At 53.6% G+C, this 12756-nt stretch overlaps 2 protein-coding genes across 3 annotated transcripts; one reads left to right on the top strand and one right to left on the bottom strand.

Annotated features, from left to right (window-relative positions):
• Positions 1-3059: 3059 nt before the first annotated feature.
• Positions 3060-6325, top strand: MPV17L2 (MPV17 mitochondrial inner membrane protein like 2). 2 transcript variants are annotated; one of them, XM_070373320.1, is made up of 6 exons: positions 3060-3407; positions 3697-3840; positions 4049-4219; positions 5196-5272; positions 5406-5534; positions 5836-6325. In XM_070373320.1, the coding sequence occupies exons 1-6, from the start codon at positions 3176-3178 to the stop codon at positions 5926-5928; spliced, it is 846 nt and encodes a 281-aa protein (XP_070229421.1). In that variant the 5' UTR covers positions 3060-3175; the 3' UTR covers positions 5929-6325. The 2 variants fall into 2 exon arrangements, with proteins under 2 accessions (XP_070229421.1, XP_005906776.2); XM_005906714.2 differs by lacking the exon at positions 3697-3840 and having other exon boundaries at positions 3145-3407.
• Positions 6326-6373: 48 nt separating this feature from the next.
• On the bottom strand, positions 6374-12541 carry RAB3A (RAB3A, member RAS oncogene family). The gene is made up of 5 exons (XM_005906713.3): positions 11958-12541; positions 10609-10836; positions 9329-9447; positions 8193-8317; positions 6374-7243 (listed from the first exon to the last, which is right to left on the bottom strand). The coding sequence occupies exons 2-5, from the start codon at positions 10834-10836 to the stop codon at positions 7053-7055; spliced, it is 663 nt and encodes a 220-aa protein (XP_005906775.1). The 5' UTR covers positions 11958-12541; the 3' UTR covers positions 6374-7052.
• Between the last annotated feature and the right edge of the window lie 215 nt (positions 12542-12756).

The following is a 12756-nucleotide window of genomic DNA, read 5'->3' on the forward strand; positions in this document are numbered from 1 at the left end:
GGCAAATTCCTGACCCAGGGATTGAATCCAGGTCACCTACATTGCAGGTAGATTCTTTACTGTCTGAGCCACCAGGAAAGCCCTGGTGGCTTTATTGTACTATAAATTCTCTGTTTTGAGTTTTGTAACTTTGTAGTATTTGAGACGGGCTTCCTTTGCGGCTCAGCTGATAAAGAAACTGCCTGCAATGCGGGTAGACCTGAGTTTGATCCCTGGGTTGGGAAGATCCCCTGGAGAAGGGAAAGGCTACCCACTTCAGTATTCTGGCCTAGAGTCACAAAGAGTCGGACACCACTGAGCGAGTTTCACTAGTCACTAATATTTGAGATAATGTTATGTTTGTATTTTGTTGTGTAGAGTAAAGTAATTGTGTTGAATAAACCTAGGATTAGAGTTGGGGGCAGGGTGGGGAAACGAGTAGACAACAGTAAAAGGTCCTCTCCTGTATACTTGGCTCATGGTTTCCCAAGGGCCTCTATAGGACCAGGCCTAACTCTAAACCTCTCTTACCTTTTCACTGTCAGTTTGTGGTTGCCAGCTACAATCATTCACCTCAGACTGGGAGTTGAACCCATGTGCCAGGACTTGAGCTCGGCCAAAATCCTGCTTGGGATTTAAACCCAAGGGGCTGGGACACAGACCCAGCCAAAACCCACGGTGCCTGGTTTCAGGACCTAATGAAGCTCAGGTTCTTGATGTCTCATTGCAGAAAGAAGTCAGTAAGAGACAAAGTGATACGTAAGAAGTGGATTTATCCAGAGAGAAATACTCCACAGACAGACTGTAGGCCATCTCAGAAGGCAAGAGTGAGAGACACACTCCCCAGACAAAGAGTGTGGGCTGTGGCAGATGGTGAGTACAGCCTCAAGTGTACTGTGGTTAGCTTTTATGGGTTGGGTAATTTCATAAACTAATACACAGGAGGATTATTCCAACTATTTTGGGGAAGCGGGCAGAAATTTCTAGGAATTGGGCCACTGCCCACGTTTTGGTCTTTGGTTTGCCTTGAAACTGTCATGGTGCCTGTGGGTGTGTCACTTAGCCTGCTGCCGCTAAGTCGCTTCAGTCGTGTCTGACTCTGCGATTCCATAGACGGCAGCCCACCAGGCTCCCCCATCCCTGGGATTCTCCAGGCAAGAACACTGGAGTGGGTTGCCATTTCCTTCTCCAATGCAGGAAAGTGAAAAGTGAAAGTGAAGTCGCTCAGTCGTGTTGGACTCTTAGCGACCCCATGGACTCCAGCCTACCAGGCTCCTCCGTCTATGGGATTTTCTAGGCAAGAGTACTGGAGTGGGGTGCCATTGCCTTCTCCAGTCACTTAGCTGGGTGATGTGTTATAGTGAGCATATACTGAGGTTCAAGGTCTAGTAGAAGCTGTCTTGTCCACCATCTTGAACCCATTTGGTCTAATCAGTATATGTTGTGTCCTTGGGCTATGTCATTCTTTCAAAGATTGTGCTATGCCCCCTTCCCTCCCGTTTCAAAGGCATCAAAATCATATTTAGAGAAAGGAAAACAGAAATGAGAAAAATAGAGAAATAGCAAAATTCTCTTACTCATTTGGAGTTGCCAGGGCTTCAGCTACCATGAAATGTACTTTCTCATGGAAAAAGTTTATCTGACTCTGTTTTGTGAACCATAACTTGACTCTTACCCCTCTTTAAGCCATTTTGAAAGTTTTCCACCAAAATGCAGTAAAATCTGGAGCCTGGAATACCAGAATGAGGTACTTGACTGCAATAGGAAGTGTTTGAAGGATCATTTTTCCCAAAAAGTTAAAATCACACCTCTCATACAGATACAAAAATGAGCATGTGTTAAAAACTACTGTTAACTCACTTTATTAATAAAGGGAACTTGTCAGGTGTTAAAACCATTTCAAAGAAGTTCCAAATAAGAGACAGAACAGGAAGTATAAAATGAACGTGCAAATAAAGGCCAAAAAAAAAATGGGGTGAGTGTCTCTTTACTTGGCAGAATTCATTTGCATGTTTATAAATAAGAATTACTTTTTGGTGTTCTCAGTTATAACCATGCGGTTTATTAAATATCTTCCATAGAATCAAAATCAGAAAACTGAAGCGTGTCCTCTAACAAAGAGCAAAAAAAAAAAAAAAAAAAATTTTTTTTTTGTAAAGAGTAAAACAGTTTAGTTTTTGTAGACCATATAATCTTGGTTGCAACTCCTCATTGTAGTTGAGAGTAGACAACAAAAAAAAACAAATGGGCATGGCTGTGTTCCAATATATCTTTATTTATGGATTCGAAAATCGGAATTTCATACAATTTTCCCACGTCCCAGAACAGTACCTGGATTTTTTTCGACCAATCAAAAAAAGTTAAGAAAATTCTTAGCTCTTGAACCTCACCAAAACAGGTGGCGACAGAATTCGGCCCACAGGCTCCAGACACCCTGCTCTTGTAAGTAATGCATAGATTTCCATTGAAACTCAGATTTTTCCCCTAACAGGAACATAGGAGGTGATATGGTGATATAATTATCACTGCAGCAACACAAAGTTGCTGTCAGATTTCTTAAAGCACGTCATGTGCCCAGAACAGTGCGTAGCGTCTTAAGTACTATCATTATTGTGGAACTTAGGTCAGACGCCCAGCAGTAGTCAGGACCAAGGTCACGTCCAGACAGGAATCCCTGCAGCCTGCGCGCGCAGCAGAACTGGAGCCCCGAGGCCACGTCCCCGAATCTCTGCGGGATTGGGTTTCCGCCCTGGTGGCCATTACTTTTCAGGAATTGAAGGAGAATCTGGAAATCTTGAGGGCAATTTACACGGGAGAACTCGGTAACGGCCTTAGATTGGCCATCTCAATACGGGAGGCAGGACAAACAGGCTGTGATTTTTCCATCTTAAAGTCAGTGATTGGTCAGTGAAGTACTGGGCGGTCAAATAAGAGGGTGACGATGGTTACCCATAGGCCAGAGCAGAAGGGGGCGGGAAAACGAGGGTGGAACGTCAATAATTGGCGTGCGCGGTGTGACGCTAAGCCTTGTGTGATTGGTCCGTAAGGCGCGGAAGGAGGTGTGAGGCTTCGAAGAAGTCGGCGATTGACTGGAGCGATTTGGGGCGGGCATACAAATCACGAAGGCAGCGTTCGATTGGGTACCACCGCGCGGGGCGGGTAACCGGGACTCGGCGGCGACTTGGGATTGGCCGGCATGGGCGGGGCGGCCCGGTGTGCCGGTTCCTGTGTCCGGCGGACGATGCCGCCCGGCGGCTGGCGCTGGCTGCGCGGCCTTTGGGCTGCGGGTCAGCCCCTGTTCCAAGGCCGTGCGTTGCTCGTCACCAACACCCTGGGATGCGGCGTTCTCATGGCGGCTGGGGATGGGGCGCGTCAGACCTGGGAGATTCGCGCCCGGCCCGGCCAGAAGTTCGACCCGCGGCGCTCAGGTAAGGGGACCGGTGCTGCTGGCTTTTTACCCCAGATCTTTGCCCCCGTCTTCAGATCCGGAGACCGGTGAACCCGACCTGAGCTCCGTGACTATGTCCGGTGACCTCAGTTCCTGGCAAGACCCTTTACCTCAGCGTGCAACCTAGACACCCCCTCCCCGTTCTCCGCGTCCCTTCCCCCTCGAGTCTTCATCTCATCTCCAATACGTAGGGTTTCTGTCCGCTGCCATCCTGACGGTCAGGTCTTCGCCCACCCCCTAATCTGCTACCCTCTCTCTTGCACTGACAGACTTACCATTGAGCACGATATGCTGCACCTGGGGTAGTCAAAGGCACAGCATCTGGCTGCCAGCCAGCTTGGGTCGCACCCTGGTCCCACACTTCCCTGTCAGCTGTGCCTCTGTTCCCTCCTTCGGAAAGCGGGGCGATGGTGGTATCCTTTGATAGGGTAGTGAGGGAGTGAGGGAAGATGCAAAAGCACCTCTTGGAATGGTACCTGGCGGTGGGGCTGATACTGGAAGAATATTCGGTTCGGCCCTGGGAGGGTGTCAGGCTTACCCAGGTCTTAGCCAGGGAGGGAGTGGACTGGGGGGAAGGTTGCTGGCCTCACGTGCCCCCCTTAACTCTTGGACTGTCCACAGTGAGCATGTTTGCAGTCGGCTGCAGCATGGGCCCCTTCCTGCACTATTGGTATCTCTGGCTGGACCGCCTGTTCCCTGCATCCGGCTTCCCTGGCCTCCCAAACGTCCTCAAGAAGGTCCTCATTGACCAACTGGTGGCCTCTCCTATGCTTGGCGTCTGGTACTTCTTGGGTAAGGAGTCCTGTGAACTTGGGCTTGGTCCCTCCTGGATCAGGGGGTCAGGGGGGTAGAGTCAGTTTTGTGTCCAGAACTTGGAGATGTGTTATCGATGCACCTCCTGTGTGGGTGGCCCGGGACTGGAGGCTGGGGTACAGTGGTGACTGGACAGACCCAATGAAGTCAGGTGTGAATGGCAGAATCACAGACAGTGGTGCTACGTGTAGGAAGGGTGAAGACAGTGTCTGAGATGATGGTTGGGAGAACCTCTCCAAGGAGAAGACACTGAGATGAGACATGAAGAAGGAGCCACCGGGCCGGGAGGGAGGTGGGGTGGTGGGTGGAGGGGGAGGACAGCTGGTGCAAAGGCCCTGAGGCTGGAGGAAGGGGAGGTGAGACTGAGGTTGGCAGGGCACAATCATCCTAACCCTTGGCTCTGGAGAGCTGTTCATTTCTTGCCACCCAGGGTCAGTTTCATTATCTGTAAAGGTAAAGGAAGGTACAGGACTGGTAATAAAACCGCCTCAGCAAGGGTGTGTCACCGCCCACAGGGTACGAGTTTATACAGGACAGACCTCTCACTTCTTGTTCACCCATTTCAGCCTCCCTGCTGTGCCCCACTTCCCACTGCAAGGCCTTTAAACGTCCCGGTTCCTCTGCTTGGGACACTGTTCCGCTGCCTGGGGTGGTGATTAGTTGCTCAGTTGTGTCCGACTCTTTGCGACCCTGTGGACTGTAGCCTTCCAGGCTCCTCCCCATGGGATTTTTCAAGCAAGAATACTGGAGTGGGTTTCCATTTCCTCCTCCAGGGGATCTTCCTGACCCAGGGATCAAACCCGAGTCTCCTGTGTCTCCTACACTGCAGGTGGATTCTTCACCTGCTGAGCCATTGGGGAAGCTCTGTTCCTCATGGGTCCTACCCTACCCGCTTTACCACTGTACTCCGTACTCCCCAGCCCCTGATACTCTCATTTCTTGGTTTTCTTCCTAGGCCTTGGCTGCCTGGAGGGCCAGACCCTGGACAAGAGCTGTCAGGAGCTGCGGGACAAGTTCTGGGAATTCTACAAGGTGGGCATGCCTGCCCAGGCCCCGCCTATCCCTTCTCCTCCACCCACTTTCATCTCGCTTCTGACCCTCCTTTCAGGCCCCACCCAAGTCCCTCCTGGCTCCGCCCCTCACTACATTCTGCCCCTCCCCATAGGCTGACTGGTGTGTGTGGCCTGCTGCGCAGCTGGTGAATTTCCTCTTCGTGCCCCCCCAGTTCCGAGTCACCTACATCAACGGCCTGACGCTAGGGTGGGACACCTACCTCTCCTACCTGAAATACCGGGTGAGCGCAGTGGGTGGACCAAGCACCCAGGGGACTCCTGGGGGAGGGGGGCACATGTGTGAGCCCCAAATGGCAGTACAACTACCCTTCAGGGTGAGGGCTGCCTGTGTCAGCCTTTGTTTCCTGACAGCCTGCCTGCACCCCGTGGTGGGTGGGCAGGTTGCTGATCACCAACGAGGTGAGGACCAAGCCCACAACTGTCCAGCGAGGCTGACCCCAGTGCCAAGGGGTTGGAGGAGGGTTCAGTGGGGTGCCTAGGGGGGTGAACAGCACATGTAACCAGATGCTCTTGTGCGGTCAGGTCCCAGGCCCTCTGACACCCCCAGGCTGTGTGGCCCTGGGCACCATACAGACTGAGCCCCCAGATGCCAGACAGCAAGGCAAGACTGACTGAGCTGCCGCTGACCAGCCGCCTGGGCAGAAAGGGGAACCGACTCCTAGGCCAAGTCCTAGCCACACCCTGACTTCCGGGCATCTGCTTGGGCTGCCCCTGCCAAGCCCACTGCCAGGCCTCAGTTTCTGCCTCTGGAATACAACCATGAAGATGGACAGTTGTACCTCAGCCTTTCTGGGACAGCTTCAAGTGACTCATGATGGGCCATCCTCAGCTCTGGGGTCTCAGCCAGCCAGCTAGCACCAAGCCCTCAACACTGCTGTAGGCTGGGCGCTGGGACCAAGGTGGGGGATATCGCCCATCCGCTTGGATCCAGGCCCCAGAATTTGGAGCCTCCAGTCTTATCCTCTAGTCATGGAGTATGGAAGTACCATTAAATTCTCTTTGTAATTGAAAATCTTGTGGATGAACAGAGCCAGCATTATCAGGCCGGTGCTCATAGGGACATTGTGTCATCCATTCACTTTATTGGGTGTGTGTAGTGTTGTCATGACATCTCCTGGGGGGCTGGGGGGCATGTTTGACACTCATGACGTCAGAACAGGTCTGGTGGAGAGTGGTATCCCAGGGTGGTGCATATCTGCAGCAGCCCCCCGCCCCCCAACCCTGCTCCCATAAAAGGTACAGCCTTGGGGGTGAAGAGCCAGATGGGCCATTTCCTGGCTCTGACCCACCCAGTGGTCCACGTTGAGATGCCTGCAGCCGCCTGGACCCACCATGCCACAGCCAGGAGGCTGGCTACCTCCCATCACCCGACCAGCTTGCCCTGGGGTGTCACCTGGCCCCCTCTTCAAAACTGATAACTGTTGATGGGGGTGAATTTATAAAAAGGTGGGGTCTGGAGGGAAGAGTGAGCGGTGAGTTCACGGGGCCACGACACGCCACTGCAGAGCGAGAACAGGGTTGTATGTACAGGGTGGGGCGTGGAAGAGGGGGGTGCCCGAGCCCCTGGGGGACATCTCCAATAAATAAATAAATAGCTACGATAATAAATAGGGTGATGGGCTAAATCAGGGCAGGGGACTCAAGCCCATGGCCAGTAGGGGCCCTGGCTCAGGCCCAGGGGGTGGGCAGGGGCGGGGCCAGGATGGGGCGGGGCGGGGCGGGGCGGGACAGGGCGGCTCTCAGCAGGCGCAGTCCTGATGCGGAGGCGCCTGCTGGTCCGTGAGCTGTGGGCCCTGCTTGGCGCCCGTGACTGCGGGATCGGCCGTGTCCAATGACTCAGACATCTTCTCGCAGATGACATCCACAAGGCGCTCAAAGGTCTGCTTGACATTAATGTTGTCCTTGGCGCTTGCCTCAAAGAACTCGAACCCTGTGGTCAGGGAAGGGAGGGGTGAGGACGCTGGACCCCACGCCCAGACACACTTTGCTGAGGACAGGTAACACCTGGAGTTTCCCAGTGCCAGATGCATGTGAAAGGCACAGACAAGTCCCATGGCGAAGCACCAGTGGACTGAGTCAGCCTTTATTTCCTGGACTCCTTTCTTCACCTTAAAATTCTCCTCTTCTCATTGTCCCCAGAGCCCCTGCATGGAACAAGGGGGTGCCCAAGCCCCTGGGGGACATCTCGATAAATAAATAGCTACGATGATAAATAGGGTGATGGGCTAATTCCTTGCTTCCACCATCCGGCCCAGCCCTGGTCCTGACAGCATCTGACACAGATCCAGGCCTTTCCTGCTCACACAAACTCTGAGGCTTCCTACTGCCCTCTGAAGAGTCTGAGTCCCCAGCTTGTAGTTCAGGTCTTGCATGATCAACCATATTTCCTCCAAGTGATCCCCATGTTCCAGTCATGTAAAACTATTTGCTAAAAAGATCTTTCCCACATCCGGTCACACTGTTTCTTCTGTCTGAAAGATTACCCTTTTTCTTCAAATACCAGTTCCAATGCCCCGTTTCCAGGAAGCCTTACCTATGCCAGGCAGAGCCTGGCTCTCTGCTAGTTCCGCCAGCCCAGATCCCTCCCTTTCACAAATCTGGAGGCCTCTTGGACCCAGCAACATCCAGCACTAGTCTGGGCAGTGACAGTATCAGAATGAATCATTAACTTCTTGCAGAGTGAACTCCTAAACATCCCTCAAGACCCACCTGAAATGGCCCTTGGATCAAAGGCCAGCTCGCCGAGAGTATAAATTATCAGGATTCAAATCCAGGCCACATCTTGGCTTAGCTGTGAGACCTTGGGTGTGTGTCTTCCCCTTTCAGGGCCTCAGTGTCCCTTTCCTAGCCTGTGATGTCCAGCGTCACTGGGTACTCACCCAGGTGGTCTGCCAGTTGTCGACCACGTTCCGATGACACCACCCGCTCGTCCTCCATGTCACACTTGTTCCCTACCAGCAGCACCTGGGCATTGTCCCATGAGTAGGTCTTGATCTGGGTTGACCTGGAGGAGATGGTGACAGAGGAAGGTTAGGGCTTGGAGAATCTGAGCACCAACCCTCTCCCCCAATTCCTTGTCACTCATCCTATTCAAGCCCCCACCTCCCATTAATTCTCTATTTTTAATATTTATTTATTTGGCTATGCCAGGTCTTAGTTGCGGCACACGGGGTCTTTGATCTTCTTGCAGGATGAGGGATCTAGTTCCCTGACCAGGGATAGAAGTGGTCACTGGGAGTGCAAAGTCTTAGCCACTGGAAAGTGAAAGTGAAGTCGCTTAGTCATGTCTGACTCTTTAGTGACCCCATGGACTGCAGACTACCAGGCTCCTCTGTCCATGGAATTCTCCAGGCAAAAATACTGGAGTAGGTAGCTATTCCCTTCTGGAGGGGATCTTCCTGACCCAGGGATGGAACCTGGGTCTCCTGCGTTGCAGGTAGATTCTTTACCATCTGAGCCACCAGGGAAGCCCACTGAACCACCAGGGAAATCCTGTCCCATTAATTTTTGAGGAGGGCAGGCTCAGTCTCTTCTCCTGCCTTTGTCCTGCCAGGAACACTCTTCTCTCTGCAGGGGCCTGCTCCCACAGTTCCTGAACTTGAGAGTCCCTCTTTCAAGAAGTCTTTCCCACCCTTCCCAGATCCCCCACCCCCAGAAGAGAATTCTCCCTCTTGAACAAAGTCAAACATTTTCTCAAAATTTATCATTACTCTCAGCAGAAAATGTAAATGTTTATACCTTCAAAACTTACAAGCTATCTTTATATTTTCTGTCCCTCCCAGTTTTTTTTTCCCTTTATATGTTTATAGTTTCATTTTCCTACCTAAAATCTTTCTTTCCCGTTATTTTGAGCTGATGCCACATTGTTTTAATGATTATAGATTTATAGCATAGCTGGGACCCCAATATTGTTATTTACATTTTTGGCAAGGGGCTGGGACTCTCTCATCTCGGCCTGTACCCCAGGCTTTACACGAAGCCTGGCTCAGAAGAGGGCAGGTGGGGGCTCACGTACCAGTCCTGCACAGCATTGAAGGACTCCTCGTTGGTAATGTCGTACATGAGGATGAAGCCCATGGCACCTCGGTAGTAGGCTGTCGTGATGGTCCGGTACCGCTCTTGACCCGCTGTGTCCTGGGAAGGAGAGGTGGGGTGTCAGAGCGGAGATACATGGAAGTTCTTCCGCCTGGGAATGAACTCTGAGATGGTGGGGTCCAGCCCCCTTGAGGCTCAGAGGAGCAGGGGCTTGCCCAGAGGCACAGTGGGTCAGGAAGGGTGAGTCAGCTGCCTGTCCCAGGGAAGGTAGTACCAGTGATCCCAAGGTACCTATAGCATCATTCCTTCATTCATTCGACACATAGGGACCTGTGCCACACCCTGTGCTGGGCACTGAGGACACAGTCATTAACAAAATGGGCCCAAATCACTGCCCTTTTGGAGCTGACAGCTCTGTGCAGGAAACAGAATCAACCCAGGACAAGAAAGAAAATGCATCCTCAGATCACGGAAATGTACTGTCAGAAAGTAATGAGACAGGAGAAGAAAAAAAACCAGGCAAGGATGGGCAGTGTGGGATGGGGGACAATTTAAAAACTTGCAGGATGAGGGAGGGAGTCATACGGGGGTCAGGGGAAGGAAAGTCTAGGCAAATGCCCTGAAGTGGGACTGGGTCTGGTACATTTGAGGAACAATGAAGAGGCTGGAGACAGAGGGAGACAGATGAAATGAGGCACCAAAAGGGGCTGACCAGGCAGGGTCTCCTCAGCCAGGGGAAGGTTGCAGGTGTTACCAAGAGTGAGGTGGAAAAAAAAAAAAAGTGAGGTGGGAGCCATGGAAGGATTGTGAGCAGGGGACAACCAGCTCTGGCTTGGGATTTATCAGATCCCTTTAGGACCCAGAGGTGTTGAGGGAGGTGGCCAGAAGACCCTGGTGGAGGAGCCTGCTCTTGGCCCAGGGAATGAGGTTGAGGGGTCAGGATCGCTCTGAAACCTCATCCAGACACTCATGGAGGAACTTGAACATGGGGAAACTGAGGCACTAAGCAAGCAATGCATCTGATGATGTCAGGGGTAGGACAGGACCCAGCATTTACCCCTTCCCCACCCCTGGAGAGCACTGATGGGAGAAAGGGCACACTCTCTTCTGTGCCTCTAGCCCCTGGTACACAGTAAGCGCCTCATAAATGCCCAGTGTGTAATGAGCGAATCTAGACAGGAAAGAAATAGGCAGAGCTGGGGCTGCTGTTCCTGGTGGGGGGAGAGTGATGGAGCCAGAAGGCCCCCCAGCTGGACCCACCCAGATCTGCAGCTTGATCCTCTTATCGTTTCGGTAGATGGTCTTGACCTTGAAGTCGATGCCTACAGTGCTGACAAAGGCAGGCGTGAAGGAGTCGTCTGCATAGCGGAAGAGGAAAGATGTCTTGCCCACGCTGCTGTTTCCGATGATGAGGATTTTGAACATGTAGTCGAAGTTCTGGTCCGAAGATTCCTTCTGCCCATAGCGAGCGTCTGTGGCAGATGCCATCTGGGGGTGTGGGGCGTAGGCGAAGGTGAGGGATCCCTCTCCGTCCCCAAACGCCCAGGCTCAGGCTAGAGAGCTCCCAGCGAGAGACGGAGATTACTCTTATCCCATCAGGAGCCCCAGTACTAACGGCGCGCCCCACCGCAGAGGGCGGGCCGTGACCTTGAAAGGCCTGAGGTTCCAGGGGAGGACCTCAGAGCGAAGGGGATGGAGACACCTTGCAGCCCCCTCCAGCAGACCTGTGCCCCGGGCCCGGTTGTAACCTAAGCCCTACAGCTGCGCCAGGAGAGGTGACTAACTGCGGCCGGCCCCCCCGCCCCCATCAATCATTCATGTTCCTCAGAACTGAGCCTCGCGGGCGCACGTGCACACGCGTGTACTGTACCACGGGGACGCGTGTCTGCCGTCCTTCTCCCAGACTCCCAGGCTGGGAGAGCTCGAGCTGTGACAGCTATATCACGTGATAGGCACGGGACGTGCACACGCTCACGTGCACACAGCAGGGCACACACTGGGACATGCTCGGTGCAAGGGAAAGAGCCAGACACCTGTCTGCACGCCAAAATGTATATACAAATGTGCAAATGCACCGTGCGCAATGCGTCCTCCACCCATGCAGCCCAGTACACGTCACCCACACAGGCACACATCTCTGTGCACATAGGCACACTGTTGTGCACGCACACGCGCAGTCCACGCGTCTGCCTCCACATGCCTGTAACACTCACAATCTTGGGTCGGGATCCCCAGGGTATGCACGAGCACACCCTGGTAAACAAGCAAGGGTACACATAGACCCTCTTGCACAGGCGGGCGCGCACACGCGTGTGCACTCCACGCGCACGCGCACGCAGAACCTCCCGCGCGCACAGCTTCCCGCAAGGCACTCGCCTCATCTCCCCTCCCCCTCCACCGCAGAGCCGGGGGTGGAGGGATGGAGGTGGGGGTGAGGACACGGCAGGTAGAGGGAGCCGAGGCCCTCCCCCCCAGGCTCCCGACCGCCGCATCCTCCTGCCTCATTTAAGGCCGGCCAACTTCGTCCCCTATCCCAACCAGACCACCAGTCAAATGAAGGTTATATAGGTGCTCGGCGCGGAAGCGCAACTGGAGGCCTGGGAGCTCACCTTGTTCTGCACTGATGCTGTGGCGACCCTAGAGGCGGCGACTTTTTTGGCAGTGGCGGTGAAGTGACGGGGCCCCCGGTATGGTGATGTGGGGCTGCGCTGCAGCGGAGGCGGCGGCAGCGGCTGAGGCCCCTGCAGTCCTCGGTGACGTCCTGCAAAAGGCGGGGCGGGGCCTCACATGCAGATACGGCCGTGATGCCATTCTAGGGCGGAGCCACGGATGGAGATACTGTCTACTGTCGCAGGCAGAGCCGGGAGGGGCGGGGCTCTTGCGCAGATTGACGCGAGAACGGGGCGGGGCGCAGAGAGCTCATCCAGTAGCTAGCAGAAGCGGTGCAGGAGGGGAGGAATCGCTTGCTGGCTCCGCCTCTCTTCAGAATAAGGGAGGCGGGGCTTCGCAGCGCCTTCTCACTGGCTTAAGTGGTCGAGCGACGGGGCAAGTAACCAGTCAAAGATTGCCACCCCCCCCTCCTGTCCAATGGTGGTTTCCGGGCGATTGAAGGGCCCAGAGGTTGAGGCCTCAACTGAGCCTGAGTCTTCTGGGGGCGTTCCCCTTCACCGCCCCCACGCACCCCAGGTCTCAGACTCAGGAGGTCCCCGTTCAGTCCAAGGTGCTGTGACCGCTCATTAAACTCCCCCTATTCCCAATTTCAGAAAAGAGGAAGCGAGGTTCGAGAAAATGCTCCATATCTCCTATTTACGGGGTTCAAAATAAGTATAAAAGAAAAAATAGCGGAAATAGGGATCAAGATAGACCCTGTCTCATTGCTGATATGTACCCTGGTGGCTCAGACGGTAA

The sequence above is a fragment of the Bos mutus genome, chromosome 7 (assembly GCF_027580195.1).
Source record: "Bos mutus isolate GX-2022 chromosome 7, NWIPB_WYAK_1.1, whole genome shotgun sequence".
Classification (NCBI taxonomy): domain Eukaryota; kingdom Metazoa; phylum Chordata; class Mammalia; order Artiodactyla; family Bovidae; genus Bos; species Bos mutus.